At 42.2% G+C, this 15,865-nt stretch overlaps 1 protein-coding gene across 1 annotated transcript; it reads left to right on the forward strand.

Moving 5' to 3' along the window:
- Window positions 1–5,178: 5,178 nt before the first annotated feature.
- On the forward strand, window positions 5,179–15,740 carry GLT8D2 (glycosyltransferase 8 domain containing 2). The gene is made up of 9 exons (XM_072331481.1): window positions 5,179–5,206; window positions 5,572–5,667; window positions 6,448–6,616; window positions 7,520–7,637; window positions 10,211–10,295; window positions 12,012–12,124; window positions 12,847–13,013; window positions 14,654–14,766; window positions 15,281–15,740. The coding sequence occupies exons 1-9, from the start codon at window positions 5,179–5,181 to the stop codon at window positions 15,451–15,453; spliced, it is 1,062 nt and encodes a 353-aa protein (XP_072187582.1). The 3' UTR covers window positions 15,454–15,740.
- The last annotated feature ends 125 nt before the right edge of the window (window positions 15,741–15,865 follow it).

The following is a 15,865-nucleotide window of genomic DNA, read 5'->3' on the forward strand; positions in this document are numbered from 1 at the left end:
GCGGCAGTGCGTGCTGAGCGATAGGCCGCTGACTGCGTGTGTTCCAGCGTGTGCCCGTTGCTCTGTCCACTTGACTTCAGCCCATGAGATATTTGTAAACATGGATAAAATCGCCCCTCAGCCTTCTCCGGGCTGAGCAGTGCCAAGGCTCTCGGCCTGTCCTCATAAGGGAGATGCTCACTCTCTGAGTGTCCCTCTGCTGGGCTCTCTTGAAGCTCTCTGCCCTTGAACAGCAGAGCTCAGACCTGGACAAGGCACTCCAGATGTGGCTTCAGCAGGGCAGAGGAGAGCAAGAGGATCACCTCCCTCCACCTGCTGGCCACAGTCTTAGCAATGCACCCCAGGATCCCTTTGACCTTCTGGGCCACAAGGGCACACTACTGGCTTATGACCAACCTGTTGCCCACCAAGACACCCAGGTCCTTCTCCACAGAGCTCCTTTCCTCACCTGTACTGATGTATGCGGTTATTCATCCCCAGGTGTAGGACTTTGCATTTGTCCTGGGTGAACCTCATCAGGTTCCTCTCTGCCCAGCTCTCCAGATTTACTGTTCCACAAAGTCTTGGCTCTTAAAACTGGGCTAGGGCTGTCCCATCCACAGTGTCACGTTCTTCCCTCCACTACTTCCCTACCACCACCAGAACATCGTGTTTATGCCATTTATGTTGTCCTTGAGGATCACAGAGCACTCAAATAGGGTGAGGATGCAAAATAGGATGAGGTTGCAGAGGAGGGGTGCTGAGTACATTAACAAACGCTCTCCTCTACAAGAACAAGGGAAAGTAGCAGATTTTAGAAGCTGTGCAGGCATGTTTAAAATGCAAAAAGAAAAGAAAATAAAAAGGGGGGGGTGAGAGGGGGAAGAAATGCCTGGTGTTCTCTGAAACCTTGGAAACCATTTTTAGACAAGCTCAGTTGGTATTTTGGATACAAAATACAGAGGGACAAGGGACAAGGACACCTGATGGGCCTTAGTGTAGGTACAGCCCAGAGCCTGGTGCTGTAGGGAAACAGCAGAACCAGGAGAAGAGGAAAGGAGAGGGGAGAGCAGTGGCTGGAAGTGCACAGTGATAACATGCAGTAGCCCTCTGTACACATGGCGAGGGAACTAGAGGAACCCCGTGAAGAGATGGAGCAGGCAACAGCAGCAGGTCCCTCTGCCCAGGGCAGCAGCCCCTCTGTTCCTGGCCACTTGCCTGAGAGGGCCCAGCGGCTCCCTAGGAGGAGGGCTGACAGTGACCAGGACCCAAAGCTGCCCTGCAAGAGGCCACCCCCTCATCCACAGTAGCAGGGCATTGGAAGACTGTCTGGAGATCATCTAGTCCATCCCCCTGCTAAAGCAGAATATTGATGGGAAGGTTCAACCTCTACTGCCATACCTCCAACATCCCCCTCTGACATTGCAGGCCAACATCATAAAATAAGAGACATCCATTTCAGAGCAGCCGTTGTACTTAGATTTTCTAAGTTTTTCATTGTCTCGTGTGAAAAGTAATTGAAAATCTGTCATTACTCTTTTCACCAGTGATGGAAGTCTTGCGTTAAGATGTATATAAAAATGTAAAACATAGTTTAATTTGTGTCGATTTTATCACTGCAAAACATATAAAAGGAAGGTTCCTAGACAAGAGGGAGGGAATTTGAGTAAAAAAGAAAAGTGCTAGAGAACTAAAACTGTGAGGGCATTCCAGGAGTGCTTAGGAGGCCGAGCACCGATATCTGCAAGGTTCCTTAATCTCAAGCCCCTTTGATTCCAACCCAAACCCTTGGGTTTAGACTCTCTGATTTCTCAGAGATTTGGGGCAGAGGCAGTTGAAGTCAGCGTGCATGTTCAGAGTTGAAGTTTGCAAATTTTGCTTAGCTTCATACTTGCAATAACTGTGCCAACAGACACTGGAAAAATGTTGCCTTTCATTTTGACTTTGGCATGCTGTTGTTTGGCTCTTGCACACTAGTTATCTGTTCACATTTACCATAAATAATGACTAGAAACCTAACCTGCAACTAGACAGTTTAAGTAACTTCTGGAACAGTTTGTTTCCTCCTTTCCTCCACCCCCTTAAGACTTTTTGTCTTGTGGGATTTATTTGCAATCTGTTAGATGAAGCTCTAAGGCAAGTTTGCCAGATCTGGGGCTGCATCATCGTTCAGCACATCTGGAAGTGGTTTATGGGCTCTCATTCCTTCAGTGCCGCGTCTGGACTCTGTGCTATTCCTCAGCAGCAGTGAGAGAAAAGAAAACCAGCACAACTCCAAAGTAAACTCTGAAGAGTTTGAAAAAGGAATTGGATCTTAAAACTGTTTCTGTGCCCTGTAAGGCCCTTGTACAGGGGACTTGAAAGGAGGATGATGGGCAAGGAAGCTTTGGCAAGAGAACTGACAGCTGTGGGCTATCTAGGATCCAAGTAAAAAGCTCTACAGCTCTTCAGGAGAAAGGAGTCCCGAATACTGTGCTGCTTTGAAGAGGTAAAAAGATTAATTATGCAGGAAATGTCCGAGCAGTAATGTCACTGTTTCTGAGTTTCCCCTTCTACAGCCCCTCGTTTTGTTACAGATTTTGGCAGCTGAGCTATGGACTGCCAGGTTCTAGGAACTAATGTCTACATTCAGGAAAAATGAATAAATATTTGAAGGGGGAACAAATATTCCTCTCTTTCTCTAGAAGCCAGTAGGTGATCAGTCCGAGTTGCTGAAACTTTGGGAACTTGGTAGTTTTGAAATGCAGACTTATTTTGTTTGATTCTTTTGGACTTTGGATTTTAAGATGTAAAACATAGTTCAATTTATGTTGTTTTTATCATGCAAAAGATATCTTGAAACTGTGACTATTCAACTTTCATTCTGTGCTGATCAGCGGTATTATTTGTGATATATAATCTCATAGTTTAATTAAAAGCAGTAGGCAGCTCCACTGAAGTCAGTGGAAAATTGCTGTTAGCTTGAATGAGATGAGAATGTTACTTCAAGAGTGTAGGGGCTTTTGTTGTCTGTGTCCTTATCTAAATGAGTAAAATTTGTAATAGCTAATGCTGCAATACTTGTGTAACGTGTGAGAGAGGGGACATCTGAACAGCAGGCTTTTGTGACTGATCAGTTTGTTTTCATATCTATGTAAATGAATGCCACATGAAGGGAGTGGGCTGCTGGAATGCAGGCAAGGGCTGCAGATGTGAAAGGAATTTCTCTTAGAAATATTCCTCTCTCTGCAATCTACTCAGCTGTAAGGATCTAAATATACTCAAATATAAGGGACTTGTAAACAAAGCCTCATCGTTGCTTTATATATATTTTTATTATCATTTTACTTGCTAATCAAAGAGTGGAGTCTAATTCACAATGCTCCCTCACTATCAGCATTAACCAATGGGAGACATTAGTTTTTGTGACTCAGGTTTCAAGAATTTTTGCTGTTCCATATTCCTTCTCAAGGAATCAGAATGAACTTCATCTTTTAGATGTGCACAGAAACTGTTATCTGTCCTTATCTAGGCTCTAGTGGACTTTCGTGCATGTCGTTGGGAAAAATGGGTTTCAATTGTGTCGATAGCTGCTGTAGGGGTGGAATCACACAGTGGTTTCTTCCTTCCCTCCTCCCCCAACTTCTGGTGCCGATAGCAAATGTTATCTGTTAGACAATTCTATATTGTAGGGGTTACGTTCTTTCCTCTTGGGCATAAAGACACAGTTACTCTAGGGAGAGCCTTGTTTAAATGAGCAGTTTCAGGGAAGGCTACTTCCCTTCCTTAAGTATCACAAATGCAATGCATGAATATGAGGGCAGCTCTGAAAGTAATGCCTCCTATTTTATGATGTTGGCCTGCAACGTCAGAGGCAGCTGTTGGTGGTACGGCAGTAGAGGCTGAACCTTCTCACCAGTGTCCCATGGTTACATGGTTACATGTTGTTGCTGTGTGACAGATGGCAGCAGAAGGGCAGTCTGACAAAATAGGGTTTGACATGGAAGTGTGTATGAAGCAGTATTAGTATATAGCTAATGGTGATGACTGTGTTGAAAAGAAGCCTTTTGTAGCAGAGAATTTGTTCTATCAGTGTTACTGTGCCCTTTGTAGCTGTTGTACTTTCCAAGAAAATAAATAGAATCATTGAATGATAGAATAAAGTCTTAAAATCATAGAATGGCCTGGGTTGAAAAGCACCACAAAGATCACCTAGTTTCAACCCCCCTGATATGTGTGGGGTCACCAACCACCAGACCAGGCTGCCCAGAGCCACATCCAGCCTGGCCTTGAATGCCTCCAGGGATGGGGAATCCACAGCCTCTCTGGGCAATCTGTTCCAGTGCATCACCACCCTCTGGGTGAAAAACTTCCTCCTAATTGCTAACCTAAACCTCCCCTGTCTTAGTTTAAAACCATTCCCTCTTGTCCTATCACTATCCACCCTCATAAACAGCCGTTCCCCCTCCTGTTTACATGCTCCCTTCAAGTACTGGAAGGCCACAATGAGGTCTTTCCCAAGCCTTCTCTTCTCCAAGCCAAACAAGCCCATTAGGAGAAGTTCTCCAGCGCTCTGATCATCAGGGGGCACAAGGAGGAGTGATCATAGGAGGCACTACTTTTGGAGCAGCCTACATACAAGCCACTTTGCACAAGCTCCCCTTTTACTGTTGCTGGTAGGACAGTTCCTACTTTGGGAGGTATATTCTAGCAAGAGGGTAGTATTTGTGATTACTTGTGTTTTATTTGAAATCCGAGATAGATGTATTTACAAATTGCACCTGATGGTGTTTTGACAGCAATTTGTAAATTATTTTAAAATGTGTTAAAAATGTTACTTATTACTGATGTAGGTGACTGGGCTGAATATATTAAAACACAACACATTTCAATTTCTTTTTTTTTTACTACAGACCGCAGTTCTTATCCAACAGAACCCATGGCTTTTCTAAAGAAAAGTAAGAGAGATTAAAAGCATTTTAAACATATGTATTTTTAAAGGAGGGCAGTGATCTCAATGCAGTTTCTCAAAACCTCTGTAACAGCTGCATGCCAATGTATAACTCTAGTTTTGCTAAATTAAACTTTATTGTCAAAATACGACTTTTCCTGTACACTACATCAGAGTAGTATGGTCATAAATCCCACTAACCTGAGATCACTTGCTGCTTTCCTGCCTGATGCTTATGGAGCTGGGCCTTCCCTCTAAGGGAACGGGTAATGAGAAGTTCCTATAAGGAAAACAGAGGTAAAAATAATTCGTTCTTAAAAGTCCCATGGTGTAGCCAATTAAAGAAAGTTCCAGGCTTCTAGCATTCAGAAACATAAACTTAATAGTATGGATAACCCACAGGTATTGGGAGCTTAGTGATTCAGTGAGAGACCAATCAACGAAAAGCAGATGGTTGGAAATAACTGGAAAGAGGTAGAGACGCATTATGCTGTTAACACAGCATTTGTAGTTTGATCAAATAGCAAGAGAAAGGAGACTTTGGCAAACACGGCAAATCCATGTTATGATGGGTAATGATTGCAAATTGTCTTTTTTTTAAAGGTGCAATTAGTACTCTAGCTATTGGAGTGGTTGTTAACCATTTCTCTATTTCATTTCAGTCAACCAGATTTTACTGTTACTTCTTATATTAACCGTGTGTGCAATTCTGTACAACAAAGTTCACAAAGCACCTCCTGCCTTGAAGAATGAAGCAGGTACATGACTTATGTTTCTGATTTATAGTTCTTTCCCCTTCGTTTCAGCAGGTTTTTGTTTGTTTGTGTGTTTTCCCCTTATTAAACCAGTTTGCCTTGCAGTAGGTGAGCCATTTAAGCTGTTGCATGTGGTCTGGGATACAGATGTTTTTTGGTTCTGAATTCCTCAGAGAAACTAGCAGGAGAGTGAGTAAGAATTGTCATCCTGCTTCAAATTTTTATCCAGATGTCACTGATAAAGTTGGAAGCTGGTGTTTATCTTTTTTTACACTGTACACTATTTTCTTCCCATTTTATCATGAGCAACTTCCTCGTGGTGCAGAACCTTTCACTATTCCTTTCTAGTGTGCTTCCCAAAGAAGTGAAGCTCACTCTACTTACCTCCTTCCTTTGATAATGTTGGAATCTATCATTCAATTTGTTCTAAATATGGCTGAGAAATCTCAAAGGTATTCAGACTTTTCGTGTTTCATGTGAGTAAGCAGCTACATGGAGGACAGCCTGAATTGTGGCCCTGTAGAGCAGAAGGTACAGAGAAATCTGTTCTATGCTCTGTTTGGAGATATCCAGCAGTCCTGTCCACCTATGTGAGGTTCTGGATTAGTGACAGCTCATGCTGTGTGCCTTGGCAAATGTGGATGTAGATGAGATCTGGTAAGGAAATGGGGTGATTGTGATATGATTCCACTGTTTGTAGAACTTTGTGCTCACTCATATGATCCAGATAGGATACAAAAGTTTTTCAGTTTACTAATGTAACATATGGTTTGTTTCTTGTAGATGACTTGGAGAGTCCTAAGGAAATGGAGGAAGAAATTCCAGTTGTAATCTGTGCTGCTGCCGGCAGAATGGGTGCAACTGTAGCAGCAATCAGCAGCATCTACAGCAACACAGAGGCTGACGTTTTGTTCTACATAGTTGGATTGAAGAACACCATCCCACATATTCGGTATAAACAAGCCTTATTTTACTTCATGCTGTAATTAGGAGCAGATTGTTGTTTTCCTTATCGTGGGCATAACATTTAGAGCACTTTTAAGGAGATTGCTTCTTCCTTTTGTTTAAGTAATGCTATCGGTATCAGTCCCCAGATTTCCTGGCTTGTATCAAGAATGGTGTGGTGAGCAGGACTAAGGAAGTCATCCTGCCCCTGTACTCGGCATTGGTGAGGCCTCACCTCGAGTACTGTGTCCAGTTTTGGGCACCTCAGCACAAGAAGGACATGGAGGTACTGGAGCAGGTCCAGAGAAGGGCAACAAGGCTTGTGAAGGGCTTGGAGAACCAGCCCTACGAGGAGAGACTAAGGAAGCTGGGGCTGTTTAGCCTGAGGAAGAGGAGGCTGAGGGGAGACCTTATTGCCGTCTTCCAGTACCTGAAAGGTTCTTACAGTGAGAGTGGGGCAGGTCTCTTCTCACTAGTGACAAGTGACAGGACAAGGGGAAATGGCCTCAAGTTGCGCCAGGGCAAGTTTAGGTTGGATATTAGGAAGAACTTCTTTACAGAAAGGGTAGTTAGGTACTGGAATAGGCTCCCCAGGGAGGTGGTTGAATCGCCATCCCTGGATGTGTTTAAGAGCCGTTTGGATGTGGTGCTCAGGGATATGATTTAGCAGAGGTTTATTTAGAGATGGGGTACTGGTTAGGCTGCGGTTGGACTTGATGATCTTCAAGGTCTTTTCCAACCTGGGTAATTCTATGATTCTATGATTCCCTACATTTAAGAATAAGGGTCATTTTGCACCACTCAAGGCACTGACTAGTGTGAAGGGGCATGAAATAGCCAGACCAAGTCCACAGCTGTGCCTTTCTGCCTTTCTGGATATTTCTTTTATCACTCTTATTTTTAATCACAGAAAATGGATCGAAAATTCTAAACTGAAAGAAATCAAATTTAAGACCGTGGAATTCAACCCCATGGTACTGAAAGGAAAAATCAGACAAGATGCATCACGTCCTGAGCTACTGCAGCCTGTGAGTACACAGACATCACATAACGCATTGTCAGGATTTTAATCCTCATGGCAGGTTTTAAGATAGCCCAGTTCCCTGTTCTGTTACACAGGAGGGGTATAACTCAAATTAGCATCTTCAGGTTCAATGCTAAGCTGTCAGTCAAGAAGGAAATGTGCACTGTAACAAGCTCCTTGCAGCTCTTCTGTCTTGCTGGGACCTCATCTATTTGGTGGCATAAACTCAGTGATTTGAACATGTTGTTTAGAAAATGAAAGGTGTCACAGTGTTCTTGGTGCCTCCACAATATCTTGTGGGCTGCAATCTGCTCATGTCTAGGATTAATTCAGAGACTAGAAACTAAAACATTGCTGGCTGACAAGAGGCAAATCAGATGTTAGGAATTATTAGTAAAGGAGATAGAAACAAAACAGAGAATATCATTATGGTACAATGTAAATACATAGTTTTCCCACCACCCTAAATACTCTGCGCAGATTAAGTTCACACTTAAGATTAAGTGTTCACAGAACACTGGAAAAGTTTTAGGACTGTTCAGAGTGTTTGTTCTTGTTGCCCTCCTCTGAGCCTGTGGCATTTCTAATGCATGGAAATAATTTCATGCAATGTTGGAGAGAGTAATTTAATAATCTTTAGCCTGGAAATGGCCTTCTGGCATGAAAATGATAGAGAACTGACTGGCAAGGAGGTCAGAATAGAGGATGATTAATTACTGTCTCTACTAACACAAGAACTAACAGCTATTCAAATAATTTAGTAGGAGGAACAGTCAGATCAAAGAAGAAATATTGCATGTTTCTCAAGCAGTGAGTACTATACCTCTAGAACTTGTTGCTAAAATATCCTTTGAATGTAATAAATTCACAGGGATTCAGTGGAGGCTGAAGTGGACTACATCTGGTTCAGGAAATTCCTTGAGTTGGAAATACATGAAGGCTGCAGAACAGCTTTTCTGTATGCTTGCTGTATTCTTACAAGTGAAATGATCTGAATCAATATGGTTGATGGTCATGCCTTTTCCCTCTGATGTATTCATTATTGCTATTGTAGAAAATGCTATCCCACATCAGTGTCACTAGTCAAATCATTCCTATGGAGTGGAAAGACAGCAATGTTAACTGTGAAGCTAAGACAGTCCAGGTCCAGGGAAGTTAACATTCCTCCTTACTCAGCGCTGGTGAGATTGCATTTGGGATAGTGTTGTCGAGTTCTTAGCTTTCCAGTACCAGAAATTCATGGATTTATTAAGGTGAGTCCAATAATGGGCCACAAAGGCGATGAAGGGACTGGAATATCTATATATGAAGAGAGGCAAATAGAGCTTGGACCGTTCAATCTGCAGAAGAGAGGGCTCCAAGGGATCTGATCAGTGTGTTTGTTAAATACTCGGTGGGATGGATGAAGACAAGAAACCAGATTCATCTCAGTAGTTGCTGCTAGTAGGGCAAGAGGCAATGGGCAGAAGTTCAAACCATAACATTCGATCTCAACACAAGGTCAGTTTTTTTTTTTCACGATGAAATGGCCAAGCACTGGATCAGGATGTGATGTTTTCATCTGTAAAGGAATTCAGAACCAACTGGACACAGTCCCAAGCAGTTCACCCTAGTGGGCAGCCCTTGAGCAGATGGAAAAGGCTGGGAGGGATCTCCATTCCAACATAAATGATTCTGTGATTCTGATGGAAGAGAAACTATTTTGGACTGGTTGGTTAGGCCCACAGTAAACAAAATAGGGATAAATAATTAATAATAATGCGGTCAAGACACTGGTAAATCTACACAAAACATGCAAATGATAGTTGCCTGGTGCTCAATGAGAGAAATCAAAACAGAATATTAATTGACACAGTGTCAGATGAAATCCAGGAAGAAAATTCTCTAACCCCAGTGTGGTGTTAGGAAGCAGCATTCGTTTCTTCCTCACAGTACTTTCTGGGCAGCTTGAAAAGTCAAGCACGTGCTTTCAGAGTTAAAGTTCTACATTTGAACAGTTACAACGTACATATGCAATACATTGGCATACATATTCATTCTTTTCCAAGAACTCGTTAATTTATGCTAATGTCCTTCTGGGCGTGCATGGTAGGAAACTCTGGTGGTCTTAGAGCACCTACTTCCTCCTCATTTTTCCATCATCATCTTCATCACAATGACTTTTGGCTGCCCATTAGCTGATTTTCCCTAGTTTGGCAGATTTCCATTGCTTGTAATGCCATAATGAGCAACTTCCTACCATGGTGCACTGTAACCTAAAACAACGTATGTGAAATCCAAGAAAAAAGTCCTTGCACTCGGTGGTTGCAAAGATAAAAGAAGTCTATGGTGACTTCAGTGCTTCTGTGAAAGCATAACTGAGAAGAAGAAGGCTGTTCACACAGCAAGCAAAGTTAAATTGGGAAGTTTTGGAACTAGCATAGCATTTACTGATTCCTTTCGCTAAACTAATATATTGGTTCTTAAAGTAATATACGAATCCCTATTGCTAAAACAGCCTTTATTAACACAAGCTTGAGACTAATGCATTAAACTTCTTTGTCATTTAGTGTTTACTCTTCTTTTCCTGTTTAATAGCTGAACTTCGTTCGATTTTATCTTCCTTTGCTTATCCAGAAACATGAGAAAGTCATATATTTGGATGATGATGTCATTGTTCAAGGTAAGCTGTCTCCAAAAAGCCATTTCTAGCAGAATTAGAATAAAACTTATTGCAGCTTTCATGGTCATCTCAAAAGACAGGATATAATGAAAAGCAAGGAAGCTGCTAGGAACGTTGTGCTTGTGAAAAACACAGATAATCTCCGTATTTATTTAGAGAAATTGTTGAAGAAAAGCATGTCTCTGCTTGTCTGCTGAAGAGTTGATTTTGGACAAAATTATACGTGCTCTTTTCATTGAAATTAGATTTGGTCAGTTGCTGAAAGATACCTTGGTTTTCACTTGGGTGCTACAGTATTTACTTGTGTGTGTGACTTGTGTTTCCTGCTAGTGTTCAAAGTCCCACAGACGTTGGCAGTGCCTTACCCAGAGTTGTATATATTTATATGTATATATATATATATATATATATTTCATACTAAAATATTTTTAAAGAAGAATTTCTGGCCCCCACTTGACCTGCATCCTGCACTCATACTGACGTTCACCAGGAAGGAGACTACTTGCCTGAATTCACTTCCTGGTAGGACTCAAGGCACTGTTTCCATAGACTGCAAGGAGGTGGTTTGTAGCAGAGGGGTGGCAGGTCTTTCTCTTTCATTAGGGTATGCCAGATTGTGTCATCTGATAGTGCTTCTGGAAACACAGAGTAAGGTGCAGTTGTGCATTACAGCTTAATGATAGGCTGCTGCATACTGAAGTGGCCTCTCCTGTCCTCAGGCAGCTCCTGTTACTTCTCTTGTTTCATATCTACAGCTGTGAAACAAGCTGACTCAGCTGCCTGACCTGGCAGAAGACAAGCTATGTTAAAAAACAAAAACAGAAACCAACTCACTAAAAACACAACAACAACAAAACACAGAACCCTTTTTTCTCATGTTTCCTCAGTCAGCTTAGCTTGTTTGCCCTTGGGCAGTGTAACCATAGGGCTCAGAAGAGGAGAATAAGGTTGGGAGGAGGGTGGGAGTCTCTGTTTTGGCAGCTGCTTATCTGTAATATGAGAGAGCATTCTGTCTGATGTGTCTGGAATGGGAGGGAATGGGAGCTCTGACAGGGTAAGGAATGAATGAGGATTTCAGGGTTTAACTTGAGGTCTGTTTGTTGGTCATTTCCTTTCTGTGGAGCAGTGAGAATGAAACACGTTGAACTTTTGGAACAAAATCCAAAGAGACTGTTGACTCTCCTCTGAAAATGTTCACAAACCATCCAGACACCTTCCTTTGGAAGGTACTGTAGGGAGCCTGCTTAAGCAGGGGCTGGACTAGATGATCTCCAGAGGACCCGACACATACAACTCTGTGATTCTGTGTAGTATTTGTAATACAGTAATATCAGGGGAAAAAAAACAACAACCCAAAACCAAAAAACCCCAACAACCTGAAAAGGCACTTCCGAGGGGAAGAACTAGTAGAAAGCGTAACTCTGTAATCACGCTTCTTAACAATGTAATCAGCTTCTGCTTTAGTTGTTTTCGGGTGTTCAGAGCAGATTATCATCGTCAGTATTCAATGCATCCCCATCTGCAGTTAGACATTCAAGTGCAGGACTCAAATTGGAACGTTTTCCCATACTGCAGAACTCAGCCTTGACTGATATCTGGACTGTCTGCTGAGACTGTCGAGTTTCTAACTAACATATGTGAGAACAGAGGTTATCCTGTCGTCTGTGTATCAGCGTGGTGCATTTGTTCTTATGCTCCTGAACTTTGTGCAAACAGGTGACATCCAGGAGCTCTATGACACAAAGTTGGCTCCTGGCCATGCTGCGGCTTTTTCAGATGATTGCGATCTCCCTTCCACACATGAGATGGTTAGAAGTGTAGGGATGCAGGTAAGATGCCGCTGTGTAATCCTAATCATGAATGTATTGACTCATAAATGTAATATGGTTCTATATCTTCCCCATAGTACATATGTAGCGATGGGATGAGGGGAAACGGCTTTAAACTGGAAGAGGGCAGATTTAGACCAGATATTGAGAAGAAATTCTTTACTGTGATGGTGGTGAGACACCGGCACAGGCTGCCCAGCGAGGTTTACATTTACATCTTTGTTGCTCTTTGCATTCTACCTATTTACTTACTATGCCGACATTCATTTTGCAACCAGTAAATCATGATTTCTTCTGGAACACCCAACAAAGACAGAGTAAATGATGCTTGTATAGGTTGAATTGGGAATGAAACTTGGGAAAAGTCTTTGAAGCCCAATTCCTGAGTCGAGTTCCACAGAACAGCCGCTGAGTCACTCTGTTATTCTAGCCCTACCAGTGTCATGCTATGTCCTTTGGAGTAAGCTACAAAAAGACCAAAACGTGGTGAGGAGAGAGCTTGATAGAGCATCCATGATACAATAATGTGGAAGAAGTGATTTGGTAACTGGGAGCACTGTGCCTTTCAACCCCGCGTCATGTGGAAATAGGGATGGGTAACGATCATCTAGAAACTCAGCTCTGGGAGTGCATATTTAGTAACACGGAGCTGCACTTACTCTTACATTCATTGAGATTCACAGGGAATAAATGTATTTCTTTTTTCTTTTTTAACTTCCTAGAACACATACATGGGATTCCTGGACTACAGAAAGCAAGCAATTAGAGACCTCGGCATCAGCCCCAGCACCTGCTCCTTTAATCCTGGTGTAATTGTTGCTAACATGACTGAATGGAAAAACCAGCGGCTCACAAAGCAGTTGGAAAAATGGATGCAAAGAAATGTAGAGTATGTAAAGAAATCTAGCTTTGCACTTAACTGTAAACTGAGCTTTAAAGTATCACCTTCTGTTTGTGAGCTCTCTAATGATTGTAACTCTATAAACGGTCTTTTCTTTGCTTCACGAAATCCCAAAGTAAATTTCCATGTGCTTAAACGTGACCGATAGCACAGCAGGAAATGCCACCTGGAATTTCGGCCTTGCTTTCAATCACACTCAATCCCGAGGGGCACTGAGAGCACCTAGTTCTTGTTTTGGGTGACCAACCTTGCCTTGGTTCAACACACAATTTTCCCTTCTTGAGGCTGGTTTAGAGAGGAAGGAATATTTCCTTGTTTGCGTGGGATTTCTCTACCTGAACTGTCACTGGGTATCAAACTTCTCAAATACCAACAGAAAACACTTGTTTCTCTGTAGATGAAATAAAACGAACCCGATGTGAACGATAATCATTTGGCTTTGACTATGATGAAGTCATGAATATAATGAAGACAGTGTTCTTTTGTTGTTGTTGTTGTTCATCTGTTTGCAAATTTGACGCTTTCTTTCCCTGCAAAAGCTTAAATTTAGGAAAGCTAAATTGAAACAATCATTTGTGCTTTTGGACTCCGTTCATTGATTTCAGAACTGAACAAAGGAGGAAAGACACAAACAATGAGCGTGTGAATGAATGAAAAGCTCCATGGTTTTCTCTTACTCTGTTTATGGAATGTTCTGAAAAGCCACTGTTATACTTTCTAGGAGCCTGCGAAAACCCTCCGTGAGCATCACAGCAGATCTGCTCTAGAAAGATGATTTTGTACCATAACAATGTGTTCCTTTTGGCTCAGTACAGAAACCACAGTGAACCAAATCACTTTGTTATGAGTAGGAAAGGGCTTTTGGGAGTTATTTTTATTTATTTGTTGTTCTGTAGCCTTTGAGCACCTCTTGATACTTCTCGGGCTTCCTCATTGCTGGACCCAGCAGGCAGCACAGCATCCTGCAGGCGCTGTGGTTGCTCTCACCTGCTGCCTGGCCAGGCCTGCAGCACACTGTGGCCAGACATCTGCCTGCTGCCACTTAAGCCTCCCTTCACAGTCATTTGGCATATTTTATTTTATTTTATTTTATTTTATTTTATTTTATTTTATTTTATTTTATTTTATTTTATTTTATTTTATTTTATTTTTTTAACCCTGAATTTTTCACAGCGCTCACAAGACACCCATTGGGTGCTGGTTCATACTAACCAGCCTGCCAAATCTGTTCAGAAGTTAACTTCGAGCCACGAAGTTGGGCAGGTGGGAAGCAGAAGGAAGACAGATGCATGGCAGCACGTATGTCCTCTTAACAAACCAGGCTAAAATAGGTTTCATTCCTTTGTGTTGACAACCTTTTTTTTTCCTACTGTAAACTTTTTCAGCCTTGCAGACTGCAGGCAGTGTGCAGAGTAGTCGGCTTCGTGTTGGGTCTGACTCCCAGCACATTGCTTTGTAGCAATAACCTACTCAGCATGAACTGGAGCTCCAAACACAAGCAATGAACAGCATTAGAAAGGAACGTGCTGACAATCAGGCTGTTCAGAATACTTACATTTTTAGTTGTCTGCTTTTTGTACTGAAGATTCTTCGATTGAGGTTCAAACATTTTCTTTGTTCTTTCACAGGGAAAACCTGTACAGCAGCACCCTGGGGGGAGGTGTGGCGACCTCTCCGATGCTGATTGTATTTCATGGAAAGCATTCCACTATTAATCCCATGTGGCACATACGGCATCTCGGTAAGTTGAACTTTCCACCATTTGCAGCTGGAACCCAACAAAGCGAGAGGTCATGATTCCAGTATAGGACCTTATGTTAGTTAGGGGACTGAAGAATAACCACTCTAAATTTTCCTAAGCCACAGAAAAGAACGTGTGAAAGATCTGAATATGGTCACAGACTGAAAAAAATAACATCGGGCACTTCTGACAGGCACAGCAGAAGTACGTGGGATGCCTGGCAGCCTCTGCGCAGCCCATGTTCTGGAGGATGTTGTTGACATTCACCTGGCAATGGTGACTTATCCTGAGTAGATGATAAGTCAGCTAGCACAGTAAAGTGAACAGTATGACGAAGGTGTATGTAAATCCCAGCTACCAGGATGTTGCTGTTGAGAGGAAGCTGAGATTTTTCAGATGCAGAGTTAAATAGGCCTGAAAAACTAGCTTTTGAAAAACCAAACCAACTGTATTTACCTCATCACATAGCATCTTCAGTACTAAAAGCTGGATTTCATTCCATGTACTCATGCAGGTTGGAGTCCCGATGCCCGATATTCAGAGCATTTCCTTCAAGAAGCTAAATTACTCCACTGGAATGGGAGATACAAACCTTGGGACTACCCCAGCATTCACACTGACCTCTGGGAAAACTGGTTTATTCCTGACCCTTCAGGGAAGTTCAAATTAACACGTCCTGACAGCTGATACTGAAAACACTTCAACGCGTTCAAACCCTTTGGTTTGCGGTATGCTCATAGTTGGCGATGTGAGACATCAAACGGTGTAACTCACTGACCTTAGAAAATTTGTTTCTTACATATCGCCATCAAATGACCATCAGTCTCATGGGCTCATGGGTGGTGTCTTAGTTACAGAGTTCACCTTTTCTTCTTTTTTTTTTACTTTCAAACAAGGCGATGAAACAAGTTTACTTTGCAATGAGATATTTTCATTAAATATTTACTGAGGTGAAGTCAGATAATGTGTTTCAATGTCAGGTCTGGTATCTGCCAGGAGAAAAACCATCTACAAAGGAAATAACTGGTGATGTTAGATGCAAGGTGTCTTTAGTCTATCAGGTGACATGGAGCAGCTCAAAATTAAAACTCAGGCAGCA

Source organism: Excalfactoria chinensis, chromosome 1 (assembly GCF_039878825.1).
Source record: "Excalfactoria chinensis isolate bCotChi1 chromosome 1, bCotChi1.hap2, whole genome shotgun sequence".
In the NCBI taxonomy this organism is placed as follows: domain Eukaryota; kingdom Metazoa; phylum Chordata; class Aves; order Galliformes; family Phasianidae; genus Excalfactoria; species Excalfactoria chinensis.